At 36.2% G+C, this 16290-nt stretch overlaps 1 protein-coding gene across 1 annotated transcript in view; it reads right to left on the bottom strand.

The window, feature by feature from the left end:
• Positions 1-253: 253 nt before the first annotated feature.
• Positions 254-16290, bottom strand: part of brinp1 (BMP/retinoic acid inducible neural specific 1) — a 136510-nt gene continuing 120473 nt past the window's right edge. The window contains exons 7-8 of the mRNA XM_023960391.1: positions 9996-10218; positions 254-6346 (exon numbers count right to left, since the gene is read on the bottom strand). Of these exons, the coding sequence (XP_023816159.1) occupies positions 5206-6346; positions 9996-10218 (1364 nt within the window). The 3' untranslated portion in view covers positions 254-5205. The remainder of the gene's footprint in view (positions 6347-9995; positions 10219-16290) is intronic.

The raw sequence follows: 16290 nt of genomic DNA, 5'->3' as shown, positions 1-16290 counted from the left end.
AATGCTACATTTGTTGGATTCAGGGAAAAACAAAAATGCAAAGTCTTAGAAATAGGCACTATGCTCTAAAGAAACCCACATCAGCTAACCACAATGCCCACGGCCAGAGTGGGAGTCCTCGAAACCAAAGGGGGGAGCTGTTGAGAGATAGTGTGCTGGGGGCTGGTATGATACCATACAAAAATGCTTAATTTATTGGGATGAACAAGGAAATGGCTCCTATTAATGCAAATTGTACAGACACGCCTTGCTCTTCTTATTAAATATAGTATTTTAATGAGAAATAGATTATTATATGAAACATTCATTTAAAATAAGATGATATAATGATCCCAACAGGAAAGCAGAAAAAAGTACATAGGCAAAATATTAGGTGTAAAAACTTTCAGACAAGCTCATGGATACATGTACAGGAAGCAACACTGTGGTAGCAGAATGTCATACAAGAAGATGTGCTTGTTTTATGGACCTTGAACATGGCTGAAAATAAAATGTATTTTACAGTATGTTTTTTTTTTCAAAACACTCAAAATTGTCCATAAATCTAATCCGATGCTGGAGACGTGGGTGCCTTTTAAATTGTGCTAATGTACTTTGTGGGCTTCTCTGAAATAATCTTTGTATTCACTTTAATTAAATACTTTAATGATAGTGTCATTGTTGCAGAGCATCTCACCATAGTTCTATTTACAAGTATTTTGTACAACAAAGGGGCCAAAACTATCCTCTTATCCAGCTTCTCCACATGCAAGTGCCTCTATTAACGTCAGGTTTTCCGGAGGAGAAATGACACCGAGTGTGTTTTGGGTTAATGGCCTAAAATTGTGAACGTTTAGCATTATATCTAAGTTTTCTTTAGCTTTTATGTTAAAGGGATTGATAACAGGCACTTAATAATAAAGAAAAATATAAAAAATAAAACCAGTTGTGGGGATGGTCGAGGGAAAGCTAGAAAGGTAACACAATTCAAATGTCTCTCATTTACTACCTTTCAAGACCACAGCAATTTTGTGACCATTTAGAGAGATTTAAAGCCACTACATGAAAGTTATTGTCTTGATTTTTGATGCTTTTGTACAAAATTTTTATGTGCACTCCTAATTTAAAGATTGGGCCAATCTAATAGAGGCAATAAAAAAAAAAAAGAAGGTAAATGTAGATGGACCTTTAAAAGAAAATGATTTGAGTGTGATTGTCCTGCTAGCCACTGCATTTAGAGAGCATACTTTTTAACACATCTTTGCAATGGCAGGTATGGCAATTTACTTTGCATGATACCAAAAAGTGCAGCCCTGGCAAAAAAAAAAAAAAAAAAATGCTGCTGGTTGCTTACTTTTACGTGCAGGTGTTGCTAGTAGAGCCCCTGCCAAAAGGCTATGCAGCTAAAATATTTTTACAATTCCTTAATCATACTGTAAAAAAAAAAAAGTGCTGAAATGTAGCTTTATTGACAATAAGAAATACGACAGATTGCAGTTTATAGAAACTATTCATTAAAGAAATACCAGCATTTAGGGGGATGCCTTTTTTTTTCCAACCAAAACTCATGGATACCGAACAATGGCAGTTAGTGTCATTTATAAGTGTCATTATAAGTGTCATTTATTTATTCCTTGAGTGACTTTTTGTCAGTGATTTTTGCATGAAAGCATATCTAATTAAAATGACTTTAAAATAAGAATTTTAAAATATAATGGAATTTTGATACTGTTTTATCTCAAAGTAGAAATCCGTTCATTTCAAACAGTAGGATGCTAGTTAATAAGACATTTTATTGTTGATAAATTCTGGTATGAGCCATTACTAAGAGAACTCCTGCTGTGGGAGTTCTGATAGAAGCCTTTTAGTGAACAATTGTTGTATTGACATTATTAGCATGGCCATGAATACAGTTAAAGTTAGGTCCCTGTTAAAAAACAAAAACAAAAAAAGAACAAAAAAATTACCACACAAAATGCATCATTTTTGGTTTAAAGATTTCAAACAAAGCATATTTTAAAGCATTTTATATATTAAAGCAGCTAAACGACAAAAGAAAAAAATCTAAGATTTTCTTTTCAGATTAGACACAATAAACGTGGCCCTCAAAATTGTTGTTATTTCAAAGGGAAAAACTAATAATAATACAGGAGACATCTGACAAAATTTAAATTCTAAAACTGTAAATTATTATTAAATAGGTTGAATGCGGAGCACCAATGTGCCGAAAATTTATTTATTTATTTTTTTTGCTGCATGTTGTTATTGTCATTCTTGATGTAACCATAGACTTTACTACGGGACATCTTGAAAGTCCCATCACAGTGTAACAGCAAGAAAAAATAATAATGATAAAAATAAAAAACTCAGTCATGTAAAAAAAAACAACAAAATGAGTTTGACATATCAAAAGAGATTCAAAAAAAGAATAAAATGGAGCAAAACAGTGGAAGAAGCCTGAAGTAGAACATTTGCGGTTGGTCTCACATCAGAAGAAGATTAGGGGCTGCAGTAGATGAGACAGCAGGAAATTTGACATGTCTATTTATTTTGGGAATCCAAAACTGTCTGAGGCTGCTCAATGGGAGACATGAATAACTCCGTCTTTGGTGTTAACAGTCAGAACATGAGAGCTTCTATTAGTTGTACTTGAGAAGATTTTAGTAATGGTCTCACTAGAAAACAGAGTAGGTACATGACTAAAACACCATGTACAAATATAAAAATAATAATGTGGTGTTCAGGGGATGTTTTACCCATTTTGTATTTTTTCTCTGTTAAACCAGATAAACGTTTCACAGTGGGACTTCATAAGAAAAAAGGCAATGGAACTGATGTTTGTAATTGGAAGAGATCAACTGGCAGAGAACCTCTTTCATAATCAGAATACCATACTTAGTGATGTGATTGACCAGAAAAATACAAATTAGAGTATTGTGCATAAGACAGCCAATTCCAGTTAAGACCGACACTGTGGTAGTACTAAACAGGGAATTTATGTAATGATTGTGTGTTAGTTTTAAAACAGATCCTTTTTCTGTAAATTAATTTAAAAAAAAATTCAACAACGGTCTTCTGATACTTACCCTGGGTGCATAAACTGTGTTTACTTTTCAATAAAACAGCAAGCAGCCAAGACTATGCCCAAATAACAGTTGTGCCAAGGCCTTAAAGCAACATTTTCACTGCAAATTTTAAAGTAAAAGTCTTCATTTTTAGCTCGGGTTTCATTTTTTTTTCCTGCAAATATTCATAACTGGCTTGAGCACGTAAGTGACTTTTGCATAGATGAACAATAATGACACATATCAAAAGTAGAATAAAGCCCAGCTTTACACTCATGCAAATACACATAGCAGGTCTTCCAGCTTTGTTTGGATTAAGGCGTCTCCCCAAATGCTGCTTTTCCATTAAATTGCTCACATGCTGCCATCTGCAGTAAAAGTCATTTTGGATAAAGTTTCAAAATTCTGACCTTTATTTTGTATTTCATGTCAAATAGAATTAAAAATGTAGATCGAAATTACACCAAAATGTTAATTTGTGTGATTTTTTTTGGCTACAGTCCCTCAAAATGTATAAATTTACTTTAAGCGTACTTTCGAAATCTCAATGTGAAATATTTTGCATTGTGAACAAAACACACATTCTGTTGTGAGTTCGGGCTCTGAGTTACCCATAGCACGACCATTCATGAGCGTGACACTCGTTCCATAGGTAGTGTTTTATGTTTCAGTTTGACAGCTCAGAGTTCAAAAATAAAAATAGTTGTAGCTCTGTTTATGCTTCCAGCAACATGCAGGAAATTTCACCTTTTATATCAAAACAAAACAAAAACATTTTTACACATGGCTATAAAAAGCTTACAGTCTTTACACTGGCGGAAAAAAAAAACATATTTTACGCTTTAATATAGCATTTTTTCTTCTTCTTTTCCTGCAGCACAACATAGAAATTCAATGGCTTTACAGTACAATCTCACTCAACACATTTCTTGTTATCTTCCTCTTTGCTGTGCTCCTATATTAAATCATCTGAGAGAATAAAATGAAAAAACAAACAAATGGAACAAGCGAGGATGAGCTTTATGCTTTACTGTGTGTCTACCTCAGGGGAAGTGTATGGCTTTAAGTTGTCTTGCAAATGTGCCTGACTGATGGATTTTTTTTTTACATTTTGCTCTTGGTGCTGGAAAAGCTACACAAAACAGCAGTCCACAACATGTACAGTTTGCAAAGCTATACAAAATAGCATTGATTGTTAAATCTTCAGACCACAATATTGCACTCACGCACCAGGAGGTACAGCCTTGTGAAAAACACAGCTTGAAGTTCAAATGCAAGGCAGGGGGAGGAAAAAAAAGCGCTCCAAAATGCAAGATTTAGCAAAAAACCGAGCTCGATCTTGAGTGACACATTCAATTAACAAACAGCAATAAGCTCTGAGCAGCAGGAAGGACAAATCAAAAATGGAAACAATTGCGTTGACACTCGCACCCACACATACATTCACCCACATAGACATGTAAATATAAACAGCTGGCTTTTGTTATTTGACATGACTATCCTGTTGCTGCCCTGCTCCGTCACAATAAAGACAGAGATAACCCCCCCCAAATACTCATTGAAGATGAAGATTCACTGTAGGAGTCAGTGGAGTTTAGTAATATGCCGTCTACTAGTTTACTAGGGCTAGCAATGTGTACACAGTTCATCAAACTGCCTGTTATATCGGAAATATTCAGAAAATTTGAATTTAAAACAAAATCAGTTCTGTCCTTTGTGTTTTTCCATCATTATATCTTTAAAAATGTCACTTATTTATTTTTTCAATAAATAATGGCAGTTTCAGAAACAACCTTTGATCCCTCCGTTAAAAATGAAGGCCTCTTTTTCACATACATACTTTTAATGTTTTTTTTTTGTCAGTTTTTTGTTTGTTTGTTTTTTTCTCCTGTACTTTCTTTTTAAGTTCATTTAAGGAATTACAGACATGCTAGGACAAATATGATACAGTCCTTAATAGTGGTTCCATAAGTATTCTTCATCTGGCAGAAAAGACTGCTGCTCTTTCTGCTATTTTTTTTTAAGAATTATGCTTACAAAGTATTAATACATCAAAAGGCAAAAAAGGTCAAAAAATGAAAAAAAAGAAGGAAAAAAAAGAGTATCATTGTGTCATCATTTGTCTGTCAGGTGTTTAGTGTCTTTAAGTTATTGTTGGGTTTTAACAGAGTTTAGCAGTTAGATGATCCGATTGTTTTAGGATCTCTGTGCTGTACATGTCCAAGGCATGGTTCACCCGGATCATCTCGCTGTTGTTTAGCTTCAGCCTGTGTTTTAGCATACAAGAAAAGAGGTCCAGCTGGGGTTTTCCAGGTGCAGAAGGGGGCGCTAAACGGTTAATCCGATCCCTAATGTCCAGCAGCAGAAGCATAACAGAGGAGGACGAGTAGAACTGTGTTCCTTGTGTGTACGACTGGTTGACTTGCTGCACGGCACTACGAAGCAGGTCAGCGTTAAAGCGTAAGCTATAACCAAACACTTGGATATCAGAGATTTTAATGTAGATCTGGCGTTTGTTGGGGTCTGCAAGATCCACTGGGCCCTGTCCGGTATCATTGCGGAGGCCAGTTGGAATCTTAGCACGACTGCGTAGGTAAATATGTACCGTTTCAAAAAATGTCTTCCACCTGTTGCCAAGCAGAAGAGTCCAGTTGAAGCATTGTGAGTTCTGCAGTCGTACTTTTTCCCAGCGTGGGTAACCATGCTCGCCAAAAGGCATGCTCCAGCCTTCGGAGTGACTGCCACTAAACGGGTTGACATAAACAAAGAACATCGGATCGATGCTGCTGTTTCGCATTTGGCAAATCTTCATCGACAAACCAATAATCATGTGGAGGTAGTCCATCCGGTTCTTGTTACTCTTGAGGGTCAGCGACATGCGCTTGCGCCACCTCGGGTCAAAGAATGTCTCCAGTCGGATCTCATTGCTGATGAAAGTGGTGTGAATGTACAATCGCGAATCCATTTTCTGCAACAGGTACTTAAGCTCTAAGTCCTGAAAGTCCAGATCAGTTTCGAAACTGATGAACTGCTCACTACGTTCGGAGTCCACGTTCTGCGGTTCACAGCGGCCACGGTACAACTTGTAGCCCTTGTTGCAGGAACCGCATTGGGAGATGTTGGCCAGGCTGCACATGGCACAGCTGTTGTTGCCACCTATGACACATGGAATTGGCCGCTGGCACAGCGTGACACCAGTGTGACACACGCATGTTCTTTGACTCTCTAAGAAGGTCCCCCAAAACCCGTTTTCATTGCAGTAAAGGAAGGACTGAACTCTGTTTAGCCACTGCATCACAGATCTGTGGAGACAGGAAAAATACATTTTATTGCATTAAAGAGGGAAGTGAAAATGAAATTCTTTTCTTTCTTTTTTTAATATATTTCCACATTACATTTCTAATCAGGAACTGAAAGTACTGAGTCTTTCTGGGGAAAAGGACTTTAGCTATGCTGGAAAACATTACTTAGTATTCCTGTCTTGTCTTTGCTTTACCCCTGAGGCATCTCTCAATCTTGAAAGCAATGAAATGTCTTTTCTGACTAAAGGAGGTGAATTCTGATTCCTGATTTTTCAGAAGGGGAAGCTGGTCAAGGTTAATTTGACACGTTAGTGGGCATGCGCTTTATCCATAGTGGGTGACAGTGCATTCTGAGAAGGATAACAAGCCTCCAAGCTAATCAAAGAGTGTTAACAGAGAGTTTGCAGATCCTTTAAGGCCCTTCACATTTTATCTGTAGACATCTTAACTTGTAGATCGAGTGAAAAAGGCAGTAAATTAAGAATGTCAAGTTACTCAAGATTGTTTCTCATTGATGAAATAGCGAATTGACCACACATTCACCTTTTTTAATTAATGGGACATTGACTTAACTCATGGCCATTATAGATTACTGAAGCCAAAACTCTGGCAAAAAAAAGGATAAAAAATTAATTTCAACGTTTTGTCCCACGTGGATTTGGCTATGCAGTATTCTCTCACTATATCGTTTTTCATTTTTTTCAGTTTTGGAGATGTATGTAATTTGCATAATTATAATCAATTTATTTAATCTTGAAATGATTTCATTATAGTGTAGGCCACGTGTCAAACTCAAGGCCCGGGGGGCCAAATGTGGCCCGCCATGTCATTTACATGTGGCCTGTGAGAGCATAAAACTTTTTAATGTCATAAAATAAAAATTGTCTTTAGTTAATTACATATTATTTTTGTGTAGTTGCTGTAATTATTCAATGTTCACAGGCCTTATGTCTTTATGCAGACAAAATGTTGCACATGCAATACATGTTCCTTCTAGGTCAGTTTTATGTTATTTTTCTTTATTCACGTGGACAGTTTGATCCTTCATTAATGGAGTTATGTGGGTTTTAATAAGAGAAAAAAATGTAAAAGGATTTATGCTAGAGTAACAAGTAAAACATGTTTTCCATGCAATTGTAATTGTCACTTTAAAAACTTATAATAAATAAATAATGTATTATACAACATTAAGGAGTTGTTACATTTATTCTTCAATACATTTAGTTATATGTATGTTACATTTGGCCCTTTGAGGACAGCCACTATGCTGATGTGGCCCTCGGTGAAAATGAGTTTGACACCCCGGTGTAAGCCAATTCGATTTCATTCAATTAACAACTTGCCTCAGACAGAGTAATCTGGTTGGATCATAGGAATCTTAATGAATTTATTGATTAAGTCAATTAATTGTTACACCCCTATATTCTATAATACCGAACTTAATTTCCTTCCAAGGTTTAAACTTTGAAAGTTTTAACAAGAAAGAAAATTGTAAAAATGCTAGTGTTTGTCTAAGTGTATAAAGTGAGGGGTTTTATATACTTAAAACAGCTTTGGTTTAACTGAAGGAAAACTCTATTGAAACAAAGACCAAACCTAATCATTCATATTTGGTTATAACACCTCTTTTTTTTTTAATTGATTTGAAAAGCACCTAAAAAAGAAACCAATCTGCTGTGAATGGCTTGCGTAAGTGTTCCAAGTAACTTGCTTTGCCCTACAATATATCCACATTGTAATTTAGGTGAGCTGTCAAAAATAACTTGTTAAGGTGGCGTTCGTTCACTTTGGAATTCGAAGAAACTTTCATCTTTGCAAATGTGTCATGACCAGCTATTTAGTACAACAATTAAAGAATTTCTTATTTTAACCCAGATCCAAATATGCTCTTCATTTGCTCAGACTGAATGTACCTGCAAGAAAGAATCACATTTGATTATGTTGCCGTGGCAACACAGCATCACAACAGGTTTCCCATTTTCCCGTCCAATTTGTTTCTCTGCAGCACATTGCAGCACGCCTCTTACAAAGCCACATATTTAAATAATCCTTTTGCATGCCTTTTAATATTTGCAAGATAGAAAACACACTTACAATTTCCCTAAAATCAAATTGTAATAAACAATTTACAAGATTGTTTTCGATTTTCGATTTGGTGGGCTGGATAGCACTGTCTGCCTTAACGGGTGTCGGTGACATAATCTGTGATATATTATTCTTTGCCACCAGGGAAATAAAGGTTGACTTATTTATTTATTTCCCAGCATCCCCTGCAGTGCCACTGACTTGCTAGGCATGTGCTGATAGACATCTCTAAGGAAACTGGCGAATATATCCATCTGTAAAATGTAGTACCCCTTTATAAATCAGTTTTTGACTCAATACATCATAAAAATCATGTAATTATTAGCATTTTCACATTAGGGATGTTTTTTTTTGTATTGGTCTCAGTAAGAAAAGTTTAAACTTTATTCTCTCCCAAATACAATTCTGGACTCTTAAGGTCCATCATATCTGTTAATATCAAGATTTTAAAGGTTCAAAGTTCTATTATTTCCCAGCAACGGGATATTCAGCTCTTCAGCTGTCAGACCTTCCGTACTTTGATTCTGTAAGTAGATACTCCCCTCAATGGAAGACCTAACACTTTCCTTTTTTTAAAACTTAAAGTTAAGCTTGGCCTGTGGTGACCATAAGCCTGGAGTTTAACTTCTTTATAGTTTCATAGGCCCAGACTGCTGGGGGGTCATTCTAAACTGGATTGGGCATCTCTTTTTCATTTTGCTCTCTGTAGTCTCTATGAGTGTATGTGTCATGGCTTTAGGGACTGAACTATTTATTTTTTTCAGGGTGTTGGAAGTAAAAATCAAAGGGTTGGGCTATCATTACAAAAAATAATATCAGTTGTTTTTCTCTTGAAACTAAGGTGGCTGGAAATTAGTGATGTACATATCAAGTGAATTGGGACAGACTATGAAAAATAAATGCAAAGAGGAAGTGCGCTCATCGGATGAAAACAAACAAGTCCTGTGCAATCATCCGCTCTGCCTCTTGAGAAGAAATCCGAGCCCACTCTCGTGACAAATGTGAGAGTGCTTCTATTCTGTCAGACAGTTGACAATTTTTCATTTTCAGCCCGCTGAAATTCATATTTTACGGATTCTGTTACCATTTCCTTTTTTGTCAAATTCATCTCCAATGAATTCTTGTTTATTTATTTATTTATTTCGTTTTTAGATATGTGGGAGCCAGGATTCAGGACATGGTGTGTTGTGATTTGCTAGAGTGGAATGGAGCACGGCACATTCACAGCCAGGCTCTTAAGCGGAAAATGCAATAGGTGGTGACAGATTTGTGCAATGACCTAACAAGAAAAACTGCCACCGCCACAATTTTTCATGTTACTAAGTGAAATGCAAGATTTAAGTAAAGCTTTTTGGGCATGTGCAAGCCTCAGCACTTTGGGGACTTGATGGACAGAAAAAAAAAATACTGCACAGGTGTAATTCATAGCATGAATCTATTAAAAACTCACAAACAACCCAAAAATACATTTATATTTTAGTGATTTAGGGGAAACTTGAAGCTATTCTAAATCTTTGGTTTCTGCAACAGACCAAATCCACATCGAGGTTGAATTTCCACCCACCTCTCCCTCGGCATCTGGTGGTTTGGATTGTGGTGACAACGGATGCTTAGGCTAAACAGCTTGCGGGCAGTGCGCTGGATCTTGAGCCGCTGGATCTCCAGGGAGCTCTGAAGGAGCCTGTAACGAGCCTGCAGGTCCCAGTCGCTGCCCCACAGAAGATGCACACTGCTGATAGGTAGGAAATGTGTGGAGGGGAGCCTCTTCAGGAATGACTTGAACTCATCTGGAGGACAGGTGAAAAAGAGAAAAAAGTACTATTCATTGGCATATTAGATTAATTATTATCATTCTTTTATTAACTTTTATTAATGTCACCGACGACACAAAATAGTACAATGTTCGAACTACCGTAGCCCTTTCACTGTTTACAATGAATATGCAAAACTTAACTACCATAAAGTGTTGAATTTTGGAGCACAGCTGATTTTCTCCACTTCAGAATCTATTTGAATTGTGTTAATAGCATAACCAGTTAAAGAGTTATGGTTCTTCAACGAATGTCAACAACTCCGGTGTTGACATTCTTTAAACTACCATGACTTTTCAATACCTTATGCAATTACAGCTGATTTTGAAGCAGAGAAAAGCAGCACTAATGTGTAACACTTTACATTAGTAATCAACGTAAATCAGCTGATTTAGTCGGCAACGGTGTCACGTTGCTGATTCACGCTGATCGCGTAAAAAGCAAAGTGTTAGAGTATGTAGAAGACCTCGTTTTTCTTTAGATGTTGCCGGCAACATCTCCTGTGTTAAAGGCTTAGGGCTTATTCCTGCTTCTTGTGTGTGCTTTGTTCAGATGACTCCTATGTCACTATGCCCTTGTAGATTGAAAACATCATCAAAACTCCAGAAAGCACTGAGGCTAAAAAAAACAAAACACTGACTTAGAGTGAATGGGCTTTCTCCAGGCCCTCCAGCTTTGATTTTGATTTGATTTGAAATGGTTTATTTCAAGCAAATTAAGTAGAAATAATACACAACAGCAATATAAACATCAGTTATACATTCATACAGTAACTAATCAAACTTAGGATAATTAGACATATTAATAAATATTGCTTGAAAGGGAGTGGGAGGAAGCGAACTTATATAATCCCACCCCGATTATACTGTAACCATTTTATTACATGATTTATCAATATCCGGTTCCCAGTTTTTATCAGACAGAATTAAAAATCATAAGATATCGATAAAGCACATGACAAAGATGAATTACTTAAGTATTACGTCAAAAATAACTATTTTAGAAATCAACATGGCAAATGCAGATCAGTCATCTGAAATATATACAGCTTATGTTACTTATAAAAGCCATTCATATGAATAAAACATAATACTATATTATTAAAGCAGACAACACTACTTCAGGAATTTTCATAGCAAAAATTTCATCAAGTATCAAAAGTTAAAAACATGTGCAAAATTATGCTACATTAGGAAAGATTTTTGAATCAATTTATCAAGTTTTGGAGAAAGTGTAGTAATATCATTAAAAGTCAATCAATTTAACCATTTTCAATAAGTGATTAATCATTTGTTTTACTTTTTTTTAAATATTTTTTGTATTTTTATTTTTTTTTTATAATAAAGAAATGCTGTAGGGGAAGAGTAAAAAGGGTCCATAACTGTCGATTGTCCAAGGTTGGTATTTCTTCTTTTACTGATAACAGCTGATCTCCTGGGTTCAAAACAGAGTTTATAGTTCTCTTCGATGTTATGTCTGCAGACATTAGATTCAGGTCCATATCCTTCTTCAGCTGATATCAGCGACGGTGAAAGTTGAGGTCAGGTTGTCTGCAGGTCAGAACTCTGCTGTTATTCAGGTTACGTTAAAGTGATGAATCCACGTGCCATATTTCTTGAAATTATTTGGCTCTTTGGTTTATTACTCCATGTTGTTTCAGACGACCGTGATCAAACACTTTTCAAAGTCTTTCATGGTGTTCACAACCACAACCTTGGACCGGTCCTCTGGACCGAGCGGTTTGACATAAATCCTGCAGCCTTTAACCCAAGTGTTCTCAATCTGCTTACGCTTCCTGAGAAGCCGTGCATGTTTTGAGATTTCAGCATTCCTTCGGGTCAGATGGTCGTTCAGATAAGCAGCCGAACCTTTCAGGTGTTTCCTTTGATTCATCAGAGCTAGCTTGTGTTTGTGATTCACAAACCTGATGAGGATCGCTGGTTTATCCGTCTCCTTTCTCCTGGGGAGCAGGTGGCAGGTCTCGATGGTATTGAGATCCAGGGAAATCCCTTTAGATGTGAGAAATGAATGTATTTGCTGATCCAGAGACACAGCACCGATCTCCGTATTGGCACTGCTAGCTACGCTAGCGCTAGCATTAGCAGTGCTAGCTCGAGGCTTGATTGGTACTCCAGTGAGAATGACATTATTCATCCTTACTTGCTGTTCCACATCGTCCAGTCTTTTCTCCAGAATCTCGACCTGGTTTTTTTCGCTGCTCGTTTTGAGCCCGAAATCTTCGGAACTCTTCCATCATATCCCAAAGGGGCGTTAGCTTAGCCGACACTTGTTCCATAAAACTTTTCAGCGTTTCTTGAATAATGTCAAGAGTCTTTTTGAGATCTTCATATTCCTGGGGTTTCTTCGGGGGCATGGTCAGCTCTCTTTTTTGAAAATCAACCTTTTAAGTAATTTGAAGATAGTTGTATTCGCAGAGAGGCACGCCACGCGTCCTGCCGTGTAACCCGGAACCGGAAGCTTCTCCCCACAGTCCAAAAATATGCGTCATCGGTTTATCAGTGGCTCTAAATTATCCCTTTGGTGTGAATGTGAGTCTGTGTGGTTTTCTATCTCTGTGTGGACCTGTGATGGACTGGCTACAGTGGCTGGGATAGGCTCCAGCAACCCCATGACCCCAACAGAGATTAAGCGGGTTTAGACAATGGATAGGAAAATGAATGGATGGGCTTAAAGTAGCTTAATATCTTAAAAACAAATACAAGCACGTCATCACAAAAACAAATGATTAAAATAATCCTTCAGCTATCGTGCTGACATTGTCAATACAGTGTAGTAATGGAAAGGAGATAAACAACTGTTTACATTTCAGGAACTTTAATCACATTTTTTTATGAAAAACAATTCATCTCAAAAATTGTTTTGTTCTTTATCTTTGTTATTTTACTCATTGTCATAATTTTGCGGGATCTGACTTTCTTTTATATCATTGTGCCCAAGCAAACTTTTTTTTGCACCCAGCTGTGATCCAAAATCATAACACACATTTTTGAATCCCCATATTCATATGATGTACACCTACAGAATGTTGCCCCCCCCCCCCTCCCCCCTCCAAACAGCTTTTACAACAGAGTCGAGAACTCTTTTGCAGCTATAGCTGTGAAATGTCAGAATTCTCTCCACCTTCCTTCCAGGCATGTCAGCACTCCCCTCTCTTTTTCTTCAAAGAAGCCAGAAGATTTCCCCTCCCCTGCCTCACAGTTGCCATATTTCTCCACCCAGCTTTCAGAGATGTCAGATATCTCCTCACCTTTTTCCTGGGTGCCACCTGCACCTAACATTCAGAATTATCTGCCTCTTTCACAGGAAAAAAAAAAAAATGCTTTCATTGTCAAGTCACGCCCCAGTGACAATTCAGAAGTAGCCAGGTTTTTTCTACTAGCTTTAAAGGCATTAAATATTTTTTTTTCTTGATAGAGCTTCCTAAAAGGTCCCATAGTCATTTGAGTGGCCCTTATCTCCAGCCACCCAGCACATCTTATCAGATAATACAATACAAAATAATACAAATAATAGTGTTCACAATTTGGCAACGGTTTACTTTTATGTCTTATTGTATTCCCTTACTTCAATATTATAAATTATTGATTAATACATTTTTTAGAATAATATCCCTTTTTATTTTCTAGAAGTGTTGCAAAATATATATATAAAAAAAAAGTTAAAAACTTAATTTGTGCTTCTAACAACATGAATTTGTCGTACAGTCATTATTACAAGAACCTTTTTTCCACATTTACTAAGCTGCATTTTTAAGATTATATCTATCATCTCCATGTTGACACTCTATTCCCTGGTAAACTGAACATATTTAAATTACGACATATGTTTTAAACCCCAAAGAAATAACACTACTGTCTAAAAGTATTTTGTTACAAGCTAAAAAATCTGCAATTGATCTGATATTGATTGACACCGAATTTATTCTACCACTTAAAGCAATAAATCAATGAATCAATATTTAATTAATGAATCTAATGTGACCTCACTGCGTATTTTATGCATCACTGTAAATATTAATTACACTGTTTCAGTTCATTTCATTTTTTGTTATATTGTCAACAATTAATGCTTGAAATAAACAAATCAATCAAATCTACTACTTACATTATTGTATAATACCTGATTCTCCACTCTTTTCTTGTTAAAAAAAACAGAAAAAAACAAAAAAAAAACTAAAATATGTGGTCCACCTGAAAGGCCACCAGACTAAAAAGAAGCCTTTAATAATTTTACATATTAAGCCATAACTAAGAAAATTTCAATTTGTCCAAATGCAAATTTAAAAACGGTTTATTCTAAAAGAAAATGTAAGCCAAAACAGGGTTTGAAAATGTGTTTAAAAAATGCACACTAACAACAATCAAGTTTTTGCTAAAACTAAGAGTAAGCAGCAGCGTCTCACTGCTAATTAAATGCAACTAATTATATGATCATGTATGGTAAATGTGGTCCCCAGGATAAAATTGTATTCCCTTCTTCTTTTCTGATGACAATAAAAAGATGTCTGAAAAGGAAAAGTATTGAGCTGTTGTCACAGTCCAGTCAAACTTTAATCTAAAAGTGATTGGAATGCTGAAGACACTCCTTGAGGGAACTGTGGATAAAAAATACAAATATTTCTGCCACAGACTGGTGACTGCCAAAGACTGGCGACCTATCCAGGGGGTCCCCTGCCTTTGCCCGCAAGTGGCCGGGATGGGCTCCGGCAGCCCCGTGACCCCGAAAGGGATAAAACGGTAGTAGATAAATGAATGAAAGTTTCTGCCACTGACACCACACTGTAGAAAATTGACCAAGCTGTTGACAAAAACAAAGATGTTGAATCTCAACGACTAATCCTCCCATTGATCATAAAATGTTTAATTTGAATAAATACATTAACAAATAAATAAATGGATATTAATTCCACTTTTATAGTCTTTAATAAAACAAAACAATACATTTTTCTTTTTTTCAATTAATCCACTTTTTAAATTTTTTAAATAAATGGTAATTCAAAACACTGGGAAAACGATACTTAAAATTACAATGTTTACTCTACACCATAGAATTAGCAGAGTAATTTATTTATTTCTTTTTTGCATTTATACAAACTTTTGTATGACTTCTGATCCCAAGCAAGTATATATGGTTGCTAAATCACATGTGGGTGTAGCCTTAGCTGGTTGGCAGCAGAAACTGCAGCCAGGTAACTAGATTACAGCATTTGCTAAGAAGTGCTTCCAGACAGCTGCTGAGACAGACTGCCTGCACGTTAAACATTTACATGTATGAATTTATAACTTCATACACACACCATATCATGTCTGTATAACTTATGTAAAAAAATAATAAATAAATATTTGTTTTTTTACAAATAGGATGGCAGTTAGTGGAGACATATTACATTACTTAATATTAAATGGAGGTAAAGCAGACATAAAACTTGTTTTTTTGTTGCACACTACTACCATAATATGACCTTCAAACTGGGAAATGCTTACCTCATAAAAATAGATTCCATGTAGCAGCTGTTGTATAAATGTGGTGGTTGAGTGTATGTTGCAGTGCTGTGTTTGTGCAGATAATGTATTTTACTGGAGCAACTGTACTCCTGTGGCTATTTTGGTAGCAGGTCTGTCATATTTGATAAAAGCATTATTGGTCCAAAGCCTGTGTGGCATAATGACTTATTTTTTTTCCCTTTTTACCCTGTGTGGGTCTGAGTATAAAGGGTGGGGGGTGGGGGGTACTCCTATTTTCACAGAATAACTTTGAGAGGCATTTATAAAGGCACACAAAACGGAGACACTTTCATCTACAGAATCAGATTTTTTTTCTTCATATGTACGACACATTTCTATCCTAGACATGGTAAAAAAAGTCTAGAACTCACAGAAAAACTAGAGAAAACCTATGGTTATGTCTGAATTCCTCACTTCTCACCACATTGGGCAGTTCACCATTTGTTGGGGGGGGGTTTGCATTTGCAATTCTAAAAAACAGTGCCCTAGAAATTTCCCAGAACTCTCTCTGAAAAACTATTGA

This window comes from Oryzias latipes, chromosome 12 (genome assembly GCF_002234675.1).
Source record: "Oryzias latipes chromosome 12, ASM223467v1".
NCBI classification, from domain to species: Eukaryota; Metazoa; Chordata; class Actinopteri; order Beloniformes; family Adrianichthyidae; genus Oryzias; species Oryzias latipes.
Note: the sequence above shows the minus strand (reverse complement) of the source record. Positions and strands in the feature narration are given on the sequence as shown.